The 17,103-nt window shown below is 35.8% G+C and overlaps 1 protein-coding gene across 4 annotated transcripts in view; it reads left to right on the top strand.

The window, feature by feature from the left end:
• The window catches only part of LOC150084697 (abscission/NoCut checkpoint regulator), a 169,048-nt gene that overhangs the window by 67,341 nt on the left and 84,604 nt on the right, over nucleotides 1-17,103 (top strand). For all 4 annotated transcript variants that reach the window (XM_090375430.1, XM_090375432.1, XM_090375433.1 and 1 more), the window contains exon 5: nucleotides 10,078-10,270. In XM_090375430.1, the coding sequence (XP_090231556.1) occupies nucleotides 10,078-10,270 (193 nt within the window). The remainder of the gene's footprint in view (nucleotides 1-10,077; nucleotides 10,271-17,103) is intronic.

Raw genomic sequence — 17,103 nt, 5'->3', positions numbered from 1 at the left:
AACTTCTGGGCATGACACTTTGTGATGCCGCTCGTAGAGCACATCATTGATGCAGTTGGAGTTTCTTGGAGGCCACAACAGCTCCTCAGGGAGCTATGTAACTGGAAGAAGGCACAACTATTGCTGATGGTTCTCATATAAGCACAGAAACAAAAAAGTAATTATCAGTGAATTTGTGTATTTGGTAGGGGAGTTGAGCTGAGCTATCAGGTGTAATGTACATGTAAATGCAATAAAATGTATGTTTGGTTGTCATGATTGCCATTTGCATGATTTGTCATATTTCCATTAAATTATGCATTTTACCCTTTGGGAAGATATTTATGGCAATTAGGTATATCAGGTGGAGTATATATATATATATATATATTTACACACACTACACACACACACAAAGCTCTTTATAGTGACTCTCTTTTTATTGTCCCAGAATGTTATAACAACCTACATCGTAGGTCCCGGCCTATTTCCATAGATCTAATGTTATTTTACATTTATTATAATAACCTTGAAAGACTCATTAATTCACTATAACAACCCAAAAATTTCTACCATTCTATCATGTTTTTTACTTTTTTATTATAATATTTGCATTTCAAAATGAAAGAAAATACTCTGTTGACATACAACTACAACATCTTCAATGCTGATGAAACTGGACTTTTTTTCCCTTTTTTTTTTTAATTGCTACCAGATAAAACACTTACTTTTGAAGGTGAAAAATGTGATGGCCAAAAAAGAGAAAAAAAAAAAACAGTGGATTACTATTGTTCTAGTGGCAAACATGCCTGGCACGAGGAGCTTCCTCTGTAATTAGTAGGAAGCTCCAAAGGTTTGAAGATGCAGATTGCAGTAATGGATGCTAAAATTTGTAGTAAGAAGAGGAACCTACTATTGTTGAGCAAACAGTTTCACTGATGGACATTCATCAAGGATTAGAACTTGTATGTTGTGTTTTTCAAGTGCAAGTGCAGCCTAACTGCGGAAGAGAATGAACCACTGTCAAGCACCTTCATAATTCTCTTTTAAAACATGCTCTGCCACTGAAACCAATTTCCCTCTCTGGTTAGGCATTGGTATGTGTCTACATAGATACTGTACATATGTACTGTTGTATATAATAATCAATTAATTAATGCACATACTGAGCAGTACCTACCTACCTACCCACTGACAAGGAGCCAATAAGCTCCAAAACGATGCCGTATGGTGATGGTATCCACTGAGAATAAGTAACAATAGTCTTCTCCTATGGTGAAGCATTACTTATTATTATTATTATTATTATTATTATTATTATTATTGTTAGCTATATGGTGCAAGGAAGCCTGAAGCTTATGCTGCACCAGCCAAAAAAAAAAAAAAAATTCCTGAGTTACCCTGAGAGAGAGAGAGAGGTAGAAGGAAATCATGGCCCCGGGTGCCAAGCGATTGTGACTAAGCGATTTCTCTGTACTTCCAGTGCGATTTCCAGAAAGCGATTTACAGTTCCTCTTTGTCCTTATCGTTAAAAAATCTATTTATTTTATAACAGCTCTCGTAACAAAAGTCCCTGTACAGAGCAAGGAAGGAAAGCCACCTTTCTTTATTTTCCCATAGTATATTACTAATCCCTACTACTCTTCGCTTGGTCACACCAGGCACTGCTCCTGCCTCCCCATGGCGGGGGCTGGAAATCTTGGCAGAAAAATCTCTCTCTCTCTGCCAAGGGCTAAAAGGATCAAAGATGGACCATGCCAATACTGACTCTTGTGGCATCAATGCCCCATCACATTCTAGAGAGCAGGAAGATTACAACCCTTCCTTTGCAAAGAGACAAAAGAAGGATACAGACCAGAATATCTGGCCTCATTTCCTCATAATACATTCTTTGACTGACCAGCCAGTCGGCAAGCTTTCTCCTTTTCTGATCCAAAAAAGTTTAGAGAATGCCGCTGGCTCACCAAAAATGGTTCGCAGACTAAAATCAGGCGACCTGCATGTTGAAACAACACAATCCAAGCATTCTGACAAGCTACTTAAATTGAAAACACTTGGAGGAACTCCCATAGAAGTGTCACCTCATGCCACTTTAAACTACTCAAAAGGAGTTGTAACAGAATGGGATCTTCTACATGTATCTGAGGAAGAAATTAAACAAGAGCTTTCAGAACAAAATGTTATTCAGGTAAAAAGTTGATTAGTATTCAATGTTGAATGTTATTCAACATTGAATACTAATCAAAAAGGATAGTTCACTACTTCCAACCAGAAACATTATACTAACTTTCAACTTGCCAAACCCACCAACATCTGTAAAAGCCGGATACTTGAACTGTCATGTCCGACCGTATATACCGAACCCAATCAGATGTTATAAATGTCAAAAATTTCGGCATTCACAGACAGTATGTCGAGGGACTGCTGTATGTGCTTCATGCGGATCTAAAGACCATATCCATACTGAATGCTCTGCACAAACCTTACAGTGTCCAAACTGTAGAGGCAACCATTCCACTTACTCCAAAGACTGTGAAACATGGAAAAAAGAAAAAAAAAAGATTCAGAAGTATAAAACCGAGCACAAAGTCTCCTACCCTGAGGCAAAGAAACAAATATCACTAATTACAATAACACGCTCACATGCAGCAACTGTCCAACAGCATAAACAGATAACTACTGTTACCACCACTACCACTTCAGTTCAAACCAAACAGTCCCACCAAACATCTCTATTTCTGATTGGGCTTGCTCAATTCTAGCTCCATCAGCAAAATCATCTTCAATCTCAGCTTCTAATCAAGCCATAAATACACCTGTTACAATTCTGCCAACAATGCCTTCTATGTCACGGCCAACCATAAATACTAAAAACATAGATATAGATGACAAACTCCCTGCCCATGATCATATGGATACATATGAAAAAGAAGTCCCAGAAAAACCAGGTGCCTCTGTAGCCAGGTGGGAAGGAGCAGCAGTGCGCAGCACGTTTCTTGATTAGACCGGGGTTCGAGTCCATCACCACCAAATATGGAGGATGCGGAAAGGTCAGGGAATGACCACTGCATATTCACGGAGCAATATGGCCTTAGTTGCTAATGCCCCTAAAAAAAACCAAATAACAACCAGAAGAACCAATCTTAGAGATACATGCTGAGGAAGAGATGGAAGTTCGCCCAATCTTCCCCAGAAAAGAGAAAAAGCCTGAGCGATCCAAGCAGACCCCCACTCGTAAAAAGTCAGAAACAAATACAAACACAAAGCCAATATAATGGACACAATAATACAGTGGAATTGTTGAGGTTTCCGCAGTAACCTTGATGACATTCGCAACCTAATTGATAAATATCACCTGGTAGGCATCTGCCTTCAAGAAACTAACCTAACTCCACAAATAAACGCAGCAGTAAACCACTACGGTACCTATAGACAAGACCGACGATTTTCCGGAGGAGCTCATGGTGGAGTTGCAATCTTAATTGATTCCAAAATTCCGTGTAAACACCTCCAAATACCAAGTGTTCTGGAAGCAGTTGCAGTTCGAGTCTCAATACAATTTACTTTCTCACTGGTCTCACTCTACCTCCCCCTCCCCTCCAAATCAAGAATTTTCTCTTTCAGAATTGGAACAGTTAGTAACCCAGCTCTACCTCCAGTCTGTATCATGGGAGATTTAAATAGTCACCATGCCATGTGGGGATCCCGTCACCAAGACAAACGTGGTAAATTGATAGAGAAATTACTGGAAGAGCAAAACCTCTCTCTCTCCTTAAGAGAGGTTTTGCTCTCTTAAGGAGAGCAAAACCTCTTACTGAGACATACATCCATTTGCCCACTGGAATTGACATATCCATATGTTCACCTGTCCTATATCCATTGATTGAATGGTCAATATTGAATAATCCACTAAATAGCGACCATTACTGCAAAATACTAACAAATGATGTTGCACATCACGATGGCCAAAAAAGATGGAGATTCCATAAAGCTGACTGGACTAAATACAAAACAACTGCAGCAATAGACGAACAAATAATCACCACTCAGCCCATAGACAATGCTACATCTCATGCCACAAACCAAATTTTAATAGCAGCTGAAGCTACAGTTCCTCGGTCATCTGGAAAATACCATAAACATGACACAGCATGGTGGACTGAAGAATGCAGTATTGCCAACAGAGAGAGAAGAATAAAGCTTGGAATCTCTTCCAAAAATATCTCATTTTCATCAATCTCCTAAATTTTAAAAAGGCCAGAGCCAAAGCTAGATATCTCCAGCATAAAAGTAGAAAGGAATCATGGATATATTTTGCCTCCACAATTAACAAAAATACAGATACCCGTGTCATATGGAACAAAATCAGAAAACTAAATGGGAAATTTCTTTCAGTTCCAACTCCACTAATAATCTGGAATGGGCAGGAGATAACCCAACCCCAAGGAAATCGCAAACTTACTGGCAACTACTTTTGCAAATATATCAGCAGTATCGACATATACTCTATCTTTTCAGAACACGAAAACTGTAGCTGAAAAATACAGACTAAATTTTAATACCAACCAACAACTCCCATATAACCAACCTTTCAACATAGAAGAATTACAAAAAGTTCTGGCTAAGTCTAGGAAGAGTGCAGCAGGACCTTATGGAGTTCACTATGAAATGATCCAACAACTTAATCAAAAATCTCTAAAGGCATTGCTTATGCTATACAATAGAATTTATATGGAAAACTACTATCCAAATTCCTGGCTTCACTCCCTTATAATTGCCTTACCTAAACCTGGCAAAGATCATACGATCCCTACAAATTATCGACCAATAGCACTAACAAGTTGTCTTGGGAAAATCCTCGAGAAAATGGTGAACAGCAGATTAATCTGGTTTCTGGAAACATATAACGTACTTAACATAAATCAATACAGATTTCGTAAAAACGGATCATCTCTGGACCCCATGATAAAAGCAGAAGCAAATATCCGCAATGTTTTTCTAAGGAATGAGCATCTAATAATGATCAGTCTTGATATAGAAAAGGCCTTTGATACTACCTGGTGATACGGCATTCTTAAAGATCTCCATAGTATTGGTTTGCAAGGAAACGTACCACTCTTGGTAAAAAACTTTCTGAAAGTTAGAACCTTCCAGGTAAAATATCAAAACAATCTGTCACAAATATACACACAGGAAGAAGGAGTACCCCAAGGCTCAGTGCTGAGTGCAACCTTATTTACCATCAAAATAAACTCTCATTAAAAAAGACCTGCCAAAAACAGTTGAAACTTTCCTTTATGCAGATGATGTTACTATTTCGTGCCATTCACAAAACATGAACATGATAGAAAGACAATTACAAAGCGCAGTGAACAAAATAGAATATCAGATTATCACAACAAAAAACAATACCCATACACTTCTGTAGAAAACGAAAAATGCATCCAGATCCAGAAATAAAACTAGAAAACCAGCTGATACCTCTAGCAAATAGTATATGTTTCCTTGGCCTGATTCTTGATAAAAAAAACTTAACATTTTGGAACATATCAAATACTTCCGAACAACCTGTCAAAAAAACTAAATATTCTCAGAGTTCTTTCTGCAATGAAGTGGGGAGGCAGATCGGTTCACACTTCTTCACCTATACCATGCTATAATCAGATCAAGACTTGACTATGGGGCCCCTGTGTATAGCTCTGCAGACCAAGTTTGGTCTGCTATGACGTATGGAATCAAATGACACTTGATTCCATACATCATAGCACCTTACGAATCTCTTTAGGTGCATACAGAACATCACCAAAGCGTATATGCAGAGACTCATGAGCCCTCATTATATCTCCGGAGGCAAATGCTGCTATTAAACTATGCAATTAAAATCTGAAGTTTTCCTCATCATCCTACTTGGCAGTATCTTTTCAATCCACAGTGGGAAATTCTCTACAGCAATAAACCCACAGTAAATAAACCAGCCGGAATACGACTAGAAGAAACAATCTCAAAATGGGCCTAAGCTTTGAAAATGTACATGAGGATAATAGCATAAGTATTCCATCATGGCACACTTTCATGCCAAACTGTCACACTTATTTTCAACAATGGGGGAAAAGCACTCTGGCAAATGTCAACATAAAACAGATGCATGCAGCCTATGCATCACAGTTCCCGGAATACCTTCATATATATATACAGACGGCTCTAAAACAGACACCAAAGTTGCTGCAGTGGTCTTTCCACACACTGTTCTTCCACAACAACTTCCAAACCAATGCAGTAGCTATTCTGCTGAACTATTTGCCCTACAAATGGCCTTAAAATACATAGCTTCTTCCCCTCTTCTAAAACATCTCATATACACAGATTCATTAAGTGCAATACATGCTCTCCATCACATCCCTTTCTCTATCAGATACAAGCTCACCTTGTGAAACTTAAAAACAAAATGAGGCAAGTAAAATTCTGTTGGATCTCAGGACATACAGGCATTGAAGGTAATGAAAGAGCTGATCGAGCAGCAAAGAATCCTACAAACACAAACCAAAGGCTTTACAAAGTTCCATATACCGATTACAGACCTATTATAAAACAGTTTCTCCACAATCAATGGTCACAAATGTGACAAAATGAATCAAACAATAAACTGTTTCAAATAAAACATGAACTACAGCTATGGAAATCGAGTCTTCGCAAGAATTGGCATGAATTCATTATATCCAGACTATGCATTGGACATACACATCTTACGTATAATTATTTACTCACAAAGCAAATCCTCCAGAATGCCTTCACTGTTCTTGTCAACTCACTGTAAAACATTTCCTTATAGAATGTCCACAATACCACATGGCGCAACAATCAGCCTTCCATCTCCCTGTTAATTTCCAAGATTCTCTGACCTTATCACAAATCCTAGGCGATAACTCCACCATTGAAAATATATTTACTTATTTCAAATTAATAGGATATTTTGACCAGATATAAATCATATTTAAGAAATATAAACGTCGTTGTCACTAAACATTAATAGATAGGTGCAATATGGCCAAAGTTGCTTTTGTGCCAAAAAACCCAACAACAATCAACCAACCAAGGGAATCACCAAGAAAGAGAAGAATGATGATATCCAGCTCAGGACCCTGGGTGTGCCAAGCCCATACTCACCAGATGTGAGCCCCCAGGGTTAATTTATTCGAGGTAGTGCAATGTCGTGGTAACTTGTGAAGGTATTCACAATATGAGATATACTTAATGATGCCAATTTATTACTACTTAAGTAGTTGGCTACGTACAGAAATGATGCAATTGCACTAACTTGTGTGCACACGCGTAATTTATAAATTAATCTTACTACAACATACAATCGATGCAAAATGTGCACTCTTCATTTTTATTGTTTAATACAGTAGTACATGTTCTGAATTAGATTATCTTATATTGTATTAGTAGAATTACATTATATGTTTAAATTTTCCTTTTTCTTTTGCTGCTTATATGCACTATCGATATAATAATGATCTTCCAATCTAATGACCATTTTTCTCATTCTCCTGAAGGGTTACTGTAAAAAGCTTTAACTGATTTTAATTTCTTTATTTTCAATAATAATTGAATTTTAAATATGTTTTCTGGAGAAACAATTTGTATCATGGAGCCATAACATTAGTATAGTGGCTCTGTTATTTGGAAAAATTCAAATTTAGATCTATTCATTAGCATGATTGGACTTGAATTTATTTTCAAGTGAAACTGGGTTAGCCATTCTCAACAACTAGCATTTGTTGCTTTCGTTCCTGCCTTGAAACATCCTTTCAGGGCCTTGTCGTGATAGAAAATGGGAAGCAATCACATGCAGATGCCTGCTTTCAGAGGGTGCATAAAGAATCACATCAGCAAGTGATTCATTATGCGACCTCTTTTTTCTTGTAGAGTAGTACTTAAGTTAAAGTGGGGCAGCATTTTCTTGTTTTTATCCAAGTGCTTAGTCTTGATATTTAATTAAATCATTTAACCATAGCTCTCAGAATAAGTTATTTCAGAATTCTTTCTTTTGTCATTTTCATTTTTAAATATATTTTTTTGTTTTTATTCTTAGTTTCCCTTCAAAAATCTGTAATGAATATGCATATCATTGAATTATGTGAAATTATTTGATAGTATGTTGAATTATGTGCTATCAAATTAGAACATGCATGTTTGTTCATATATGCAGATTCATTTAAGGAATATTTATGAATATAAGATAGTACCCAAAAGTTATGATAATGGTCACATACAAATGCTACTGTAATAATAAGAATTTTTACAGCCAGGTGTCAGAGTAATTTGTGACATCATACACAATTCTGTGTTTTGTTAGGAATTGTTACGGAATCAATTATTCCGTAATAATTGATGTCAGATCTTTTCCGGATAGCCAAATAAATTTAATCTTACCTTACAATTAAATTAAATTAAATAATTAAGATTAATTAAATTAAAAAATTATAAACCAATCTCGGAAAACATAAACATCCATCCAGGCATTTTTATGATTTTTTTGACTTACCAATGACAAGCACGGACAATCTGTGCATCCCAATAGCATTTACACACATAGCAATTGTAACTTGCTCTTTTCTCATCTTAAAACCTAGTGCAGGCATTTTTCTTTTAGTGACTAGGGTTTTTCTCTGTAATGCTTTCCATAATAAACCCATCTCATCAACATTATAAATGTTTTCTTTCTTGTAATTTGCTATAACTGAAGCAAACTTACTTTTCAAAGGACACCACTGCCAATTCATCTGCAGAAAGTTTCTAGCCTTGAATATCTAGTTCATGTATACTGTGTCTCAGTTTAACATTTTTCAGCCAATCCCTGCTTGCCTTAAAATCTTCATTACCTCTTAATTTTCGATTAAAATCCAATGCTTTTTCCCACAACATTGGGCCAGACACTGGTTCATCTAAACTGCACTTCTGAAGAAACCACAAATAAAGTGCACTCTCTCTAACGTGGCATTTTCAGATGAAACCACAAATAAAGTGTACTCTCTCTAAAGTGGCATTTTCAGATTTTGACATCATCTTTTATCTTCTAGATCCTCTCACTATCCATAATCAACACAAATTCTGTTATAGCATTGGAATTTTTTCCGATGTCGTAAATTGTTGAAGTTCCCACATTAAATAAACCCTTTGGGGAGATTTCCTAAAATTTCACCTTTTCTAATTCTATTAATAATTTTTTTTTATGTTGCAATGTTAAAACTGCGCATTTTCATTTCGTTCAAATTTTACTGTAAAAAATTGAAAAAAATAATAAATCGCACAGAATCTGGAGCTGAACTAATCTGAAATTCATTCGTGGTTTCCGAGAAAAGCCAGGTCTCTATGATATTTTTCTAAAGCACATCTCTGAAGGTCACATAGAATTCTAGAGGTCACAACCATAAAACAATAAAAAAAATTTGCAGTTTTCAGTTTATTGGGCTTTTTGTTTGTACAACTGTTATAAACGGGTAGTAAACTCGATCTTTCGCTTATTAGAATCAAAATTCACTTTGCAAACGTGATCACTATAACCCGCACTTACTGCACGTACGTAGATCAGCCTTTCAAATTTATTTCGGATAACTGACGTTCTACTGTATTGTGAAGTGAGTAGTTAAGAGTAGAATTTACATCAAATTTTCTTCAAGCCTAGTAAAACAACTTCAGAAGCACATGCCATGTTATGACCAGCCTTTGAAGATGCTCTACGAAAAGTATAAACATTCAGGCAGTTTCTTAAGACTCACACCACCCCCATCTGACAGTTTCTGTTCAAGAATTGAATGTCTGTGGTCCTCCACCTCTCCATTATTCTCTGGAATTTTCTCCCTGCGACTTTGCTTCTAAAAATGAAATTGAAAACCCAAAAGATTTTTGAGTAGCACCTTTATCTTGCATTATGAGCAGAAGCACTTTCAGCATCAAAATTTATATAATTTTTAAGATATAGATAAATAAAAGATTTGAAATTAGTTTTGAGCAGTGTTAGTGAAATATCTAAATTGTAGCAACTGTCTTTTGAGTTTTGATTTTTTGTTATCTTTTATCATATATGATTTTTAGATTACCTCTTATGCATCAAGTCACGTAAAAGAAGATCTGGATTTAACTTTTGCAGAGTATATAAAAATGGCTGATGTTGCAGGAACTTCAGTACAACAAGAAGTTGTTGATTTATATCAGAACAAAGAAATTAAAGAAGCAATTAAAAGAACCAAGAAGAAAAACGATGAACTTAAACGTACAAGTCTTGCAGGTTTGCTTTTATAATTTTCTTATTCTCACAACTTCTAATTTTTATTTAGCATCATATACAGGGTAATCAAGAAAAGATAACAGACAATGTGAGGCTTGCACAAGCTGAAATTGAAGAAAGCTGCTGGAATTCAGATCCAGAAGTTGAAAACTGAATCAAATTATACATATATAAATGTAGAAGCTATTACTACATCAAATAATAAATGAAAAGAAAAAGAAACTGGGTTTTTATTTATTTTTTTTAAACATTCATTTAAGAATTTATCTTTTTATAATGAAATTTAGATTTAGATTTTATTTGTGACAATAATCTCATGCTGTCATTTCACTATAAAGTCAAAATAAGAAAAAAATCTGCCAGTTTCATAAAACCTTTTTACACAAAAAACATGCTGCTCAGCAGTGTACACCATTCATTTTTTCAGGATTTGCCCATTAGGGTGCATCTAACCAGTAAATGAACTCATGTCTTTCAAGTTTTCTCTTCCTCCCCTTCAAATAGGCCTCAGGGGTTGGGAAAATAATGACTCATAATAACCGCAATAAATAGATCAACTCCTGGCAAAGGCAAACACTTTAACAAAATAAAATTAAATTAACCACAGGAGAAAACTGTATATTTAATATAAAAATAGAGTACAAGGATAAAACTATGGAGTTAAAAAGCAATAAAAGCAACGCTAAAGCTTTCAAAGATGACCACCTCCTTTGTCAATAGTGGAAATTTACAGCCACTATACATCCTTAAATAATACCACCAGGATCATGACTCTCAGCATGTGTTACCGGAGGAGCACGAGTTTCTGTATTTATTGCAGTTGTTATGAATCTTTCAAGTTTAATGACAAGAACTGACCACTGCCAGCACAGTATTATCAGAAAATATAGGCATTCAAAGATGTTTCATCTTTTCTTGATAATCGTGTATATGAAACTTTTGTGAACCCAGAGGAAAATGTATTCTGTTTTGCCATGTAAGTGGCTGCTTATGATGATGTTCTGTATAATCACTTATTAACAAATCAAAAAAAGATTTTTTTTTGTGTTATAAGTAATATATAAGAGCATTGTTTTGTTTTATAAATAATATATCAGAAAATATAAGGGAACTTCAAATGAACCATATAAGATGTGTATAATTTATGAACTTTATGTATAATTTATGTATAATTATGTATATATTTTTTAGAATTATGTATAATTTTTTATAATTATGTATAATTTATGTGCATGCATAATTTATATGTATATATACACATAAATTATAAATGTATAATTTAATACATACAGTAAAAAATATTATACTTATGTATAATATTTTTTGTATAATATGTATAATATTGCATTGTTTATTAAATTGTATTTAAATGGAAATCATGCCCCACACTACAGCAGCAAAGCAATGGGCACAAAGTAGCTGATGCATTAAAGAATCTCCAATGCATTACAGTCTAAAAAATGTGCAACTTGTGAAATGTTTGCAGATCTTTCTGGAACAGAATATGATCTAACCAAGGATGTGTGTGTGTGTGTGTGTGTGTGTGTGTGTGTGTGTGTGTGTGTGTGTCAACTTGGTGTTCTGATGGACTTCGATGAGAGTTTGAAGAGTAGAGTAAATGTCCTTAAAGGAATTAAAATGGGGGCCCATCAAGCTCTCAGCTGCCCACATCAGCATCAGAGCTTGCACTTCATCATTAGACAACAGCAACAACTCCCAAGGCAGAATGTGCAGGTCCCACTGGAGCTAGTTATTGTCTGTGACTTAATTATCAGGGAAATAGAAAATATATTGTGCAAAAAGGATAGTTGGAATAGGACCATGGTATGTATGACAGGGGGCAAAAGTTGATGACATTGTAGGGTGGATATCTTTTAAGGGCACAAAAGGTGATATTGTTGTACATATTAGCACTAATGACATTAAGAGTAGGAGATCTGCAGACTTACTTAACAAGTATAGGTCACTGGTGGAAAAAAAAGTTAGGGTTAAATTTGAAAGTATCTGCAATTCTTCCCAGACACGATAGAAGGGAGTATATGATGAGAGCCTTTTCAATCAATTCTGCCGTGGATAGCTTGTGCAAGGCTCATGGGATAGAATTTTTTCAGTGTGGTCTGTGCTTGTTAACAGGAGATACTGTTTTTACAGAAATGGGATACACTTAAATCGAAAGGGTGCAAGAACTATTAATAGTAGCCGCAGGAAGAGGTGAAAGTGATTGTTGCACTGCTTCTATTGGAATGAGCAGTAGCTGCAGGAAGAGGTGAAAAAAAAAGGGTGCAAGAATATTTGCTGATGCTGTCAAGGCAGCATTAGGTGGGTTGGAAAACTGCTAGCTTGGGGAGGGAATCACAGACTAATAGATTAATAGTAGCCGCAGGAAGAGGTGAAAGTGATTGTTGCACTGCTTCTATTGGAATGAGCAGTAGCTGCAGGAAGAGGTGAAAGTGATTCTTGCACTGCTTCTATTGGAATGAGCAGCAGTCTTGCTCGGAGTCATCATGGAACAAGTAAATACAGTCCATTCCGGTTATTTGGGACACATCGGGACTAGTGCATTTTGGCCCGATTAAGCGGCTGCCCCAATTATCCAAAGTTTCACGTAAATAGTTAGAAATACAATGTACCCCCCTTTTACAATTTGATTCACTGTACAATCAAATCACATTATGACGAACTCACCATAGTAAAGTGTACCGTTCACTATACGATGTGTAGTAAGCGCCGGTCATTGTGATCACATTTGTGAATTGAATTTTAATTCTATTAAACAGCGATTATAATTAACAAAAATAGGAGGAATATTATCCACAGGCTATAAAAGCAAAGATATATTAAGCACAAATTTACTCTTTATTACCTTACCAATTAAATAAGTGATAATCAGAAGAATATACATGATAATCGGAATAATTAATACATACTGTAATATGTACATACTAACTAGTTGACATTTCTGTTCACTGACATTTGTGGGTGGGGGTTAAAATTTAAAACAGTAAAAAGATAAGCAATCAATAACAAAGAACACGGCACACACAAATTGCAAGTAACACGATATGCCCAAGTGAGAACGGAGTAACGAGTTACAAAGCTTTAAAAATAGGAATGAAGAGAGAATCTGAAAATTAATTTTTTTATATGATTGAAGATTTCATGGAAGTGTAAACACATTTCACCATAATAACCCATTGAATTATAGCTGTCAGTATTATTGCAAATTCAATAAGATTTACTGTCCGTTTATGATAGATTTCACTAACAGAAAAGCCCAATAAACAGGTGACTGCTAATTGTTTTATGGTTGTGACCTCCAGAATTTCGACCAAACCGCGTGGTACCATCGGAGACAATCGTAGGGTAATCTCCAGTGCTGCGGTCTCCTGCCCCAATTAAGCGAAGTAAACCCTGACTATTTTCTCCATTAGTTTCTGTTTTTTAAGATTTGTCCCAAATAAACGGCTGCCCCGATTAACCGGTGGTCCAAATAACTGGAATCCACTCAGAAGGGCTATGTTAGGGTAACTAAAAGTAAGAACAGGTGCTTGTATGCTTGCATGTGCACTGATGCTAGGAGTATAGTAAATAAATTTGATGAATTTGAAGTGCTGGTCAAGACATCAAAGGCACATATTGTCGTGATACCAGAGACGTGGTTTCATACAGAGTTAAGGAATGCAGAATTGGAATTTGGGGAATACAATGTGTACAGAAAGGATGGAAAGGGAGGAAAGGTCATGCTGTTAGTTAAGAAACACATAAAATCTAAGGAAGTGCACCAGCTGACATGGGTGGACAGTGCAATATTGAGTCAGTTTGGTGTGAAATAAGCACTGAGAAAACAAAAATGAGGGTAGGACTGTGTTATAGGCCTAATGACTCTGATGAATAAAGTGAACAACTGTACAAAGAAATAAGAGTGGGGAGGAAGTAAATCAGAATGTCTTATAATGGGGGATTTTAATTTCCCAGATATTGACTGGAACTTCTGGGTTGGTCACTTCCACATTAGCAAGACTTTGGTGGTTTTATTTGATGATTGTTTTCTGCAGCAGCATGTTCGAGAGGCAACCAGTGGGAGTAATACTCCTGATCTGATTATTGGCGGTGATTATTCATGCAGAAAAAATTATTCCTTTAGCTGCAGAAAAATCTGCAGTTAAAGGAAATGCTTGCTGGCAGTTTTCACTTTGTACTGATGGAGGATTTACTTAAAGATGTAACTACCTTCTGGGGTAAAAGGAAGGGTTTTTACTTCCTAAAGGTGACTTTTGTGGTCTCAGACAGTTTTTGTATTCACTAAGATGGGACCAACTGATGATGTTACTAAATTCTAAATGGAACACATTCGAAGAATTAATTTTGGAAGCTACTAGGCTTTTCATACCAACTAAGAAATACTGTTCGAGGTTTAGGTCTAAATGGATGTCAGATGAACTATTGGGACTTGTGGAAGAGAAGAAAAATGCGTGAGATGCATATAAATTATCAGGCAACACAGAAGCCTATGGTAGATGTAATCAAGTCACAAAGGAGGTTAGGCAAGTGAAGTCTGATTACGAGAAATCTCTGGAAAAGGATGCAAAGGAAAAACAGCAAAGATTTCTTTACTTATATAAACTCTGGAAGGAAGGTGATAAATTAGATTGGTCCACTGATATCAATGGTTTGACTGTTGATGATCCTGCTGAGGTAGCTGACAAACTGAATAAGTATTTTGCATCTACATTCACACATGAGGGATTCTGTAAGGAAGTGGAAGCTTATCAAACGCTAACAGGGAGCTAAATGATTGTGTAATAACTGAGAGGAAAGTGGAAGCGAAATTGTTGAAGTTAAACATTAGAAAGGTACTTGGGGTGGATGGGATCGATCCAGTTATATAAAAGGAGTTGGCAAATGAAGTAAGCAAACCCTTAACCATAATTATGAGAACATCCTTGGACTCAGTGGAGTTCCCCATGGACTGGAGATGTGCAAATATATCCCAAATTCACAAAGGGTGACATGGGTAATTATAGACCTCTTAGTTTAACTTCTGTTCTAAGGTGCAAAAGACCTGGGGGTAATTGTGCAGTCAGATATGAAGTTTTCTGAGATACACTGCCAGAGCAGCTCATGGTGTCTTGTCAGTGATGTACAGGAATTTTGCTAGCAGTGATAAAGAGGTGATTATCCCTTTGTATAAGGCAGTACTGCGTACAGTCTGGAGGCTTCTTTTTAGAAAGGATGTAGAGTTTCTAGAATGAGTACAGAGAAGGGCAACAATTTTGGTGAAGGGAACAAAGGGGTGATCTTTCCAAGAAAGGTTTCACTTCTGCAAATTGCAGCATCTGGAGACTAGGCAAGGTGATCTGATTGAGTGTATACAGCCTTAAATGGTTTGAGTAGGCTCAATGCTGATGGGATTCTTCCTCTAGCTCAGATTACGAACCTGAAGGGGCATAAACTCAAACTGAGGAAAAACAATTGTAGAATAGATGTGCAGAAATTTGCCCTTAGCCAGTGGGTACTGTTTTGATTGCTGGAATAAACTTCCATCTGTTGTTGTGGAAGTTGATAAATAAATAAATTCAAGGAAGAATTGGACAGATTTTGGAGTGAGTGGATGGGTAAAATAGGAAGCATTTTTTTCTTGGGCGATGCTGTATAAGCTTGTTTTCTTGTATCATATGCCTCTACTAATGTAATGCTAACAAGTGGTTGATTGTTGGAAGAAACTTCTGTCTATTGTTGTAGAGGTTGATAATGTAAATAAATTTATGGAAGAACTAGACAACCAATTAGAGTGAATGAATTGGTGTATTGGGAGGTGTTGAGTTTTTTTTTTTTTTTTGGCTGATTGCTGTATAAGCTTGCTTTCTTGCATCATTTGCCACTGCTGATGCTAAGCATTTAGTAAACAACAAGAGCATTACTGACCAGTTGATGATGAGTATAATGAATAACTATACAAAAAAAAAAAAAAAAGTTAATAAATCATAATGTCTTATTATGAGGAATTTTAACTTTCCAAAATATCAGTTGGAGTTTTCAAATTCTATTCCATGCCAGTAGCAAACACTTATTGATTTACTGGATAATTATTTTCTAGACCAGTATGTTAGAGAGGAAATAAAAGAAAGAAAGCAGAAGTTCTTTTCTGATTATCAGCAGTGACTCTTCATATATTGAGAATCTTCAGGTATGGGAACTACTGTATAGCAGTGATTATGGTTTATTGATGTAAGATTTATAGATACAACTACTGTCAAGAGTAAAAATGAATGGATTTTGCTTTTGCAAAAGTTATTTCAATAGTTTTAAACAATTTTTAAATTCTTCTCATTTGGACTGAATAATATTGTTAACAAATGCAAATGAATGCCAGATGGAAAGTGTTCAGGGATGTTATCATAGAATGCTTTGATGTATTCTACAAAATAATGTACAAAGTAATCTATAAAGCTTCTTATACCACGTAAGGGTTATTGTTCTAGGGAGAAGCATTGGCAGAAAAGTAAAATTCATGGGATGGGAAAAGAATGGTAAAGGACTGGATTTTACTTTTGCAACAATTATATTGATTTTACACAGTTTTTCAGTTCTTTTCAGTGGGACTGAATAATGTTAACAAATGCAAACAAATGCTAAATGGGAAGTGCTCAGGGAAGTAATCATAGAATATACAAAGCTTCATATATCGCTAAGGGATATTGTTTAAGGCAGAAGAAGAATTGGAAGAGGTGTAAAATGCATGGGATGATTATAAATTATTAGGGGACACATAAGCCTACAGTAAGTATAAACTAGTCTGCAATCAAGTTATTAATGGGGTCAGGCATGCTAAG

The sequence above is a fragment of the Mastigoproctus giganteus genome, chromosome 6 (assembly GCF_048544385.1).
Source record: "Mastigoproctus giganteus isolate SK-2022 chromosome 6, ASM4854438v1, whole genome shotgun sequence".
NCBI classification, from domain to species: domain Eukaryota; kingdom Metazoa; phylum Arthropoda; class Arachnida; order Uropygi; family Thelyphonidae; genus Mastigoproctus; species Mastigoproctus giganteus.
Note: the sequence above shows the minus strand (reverse complement) of the source record. Positions and strands in the feature narration are given on the sequence as shown.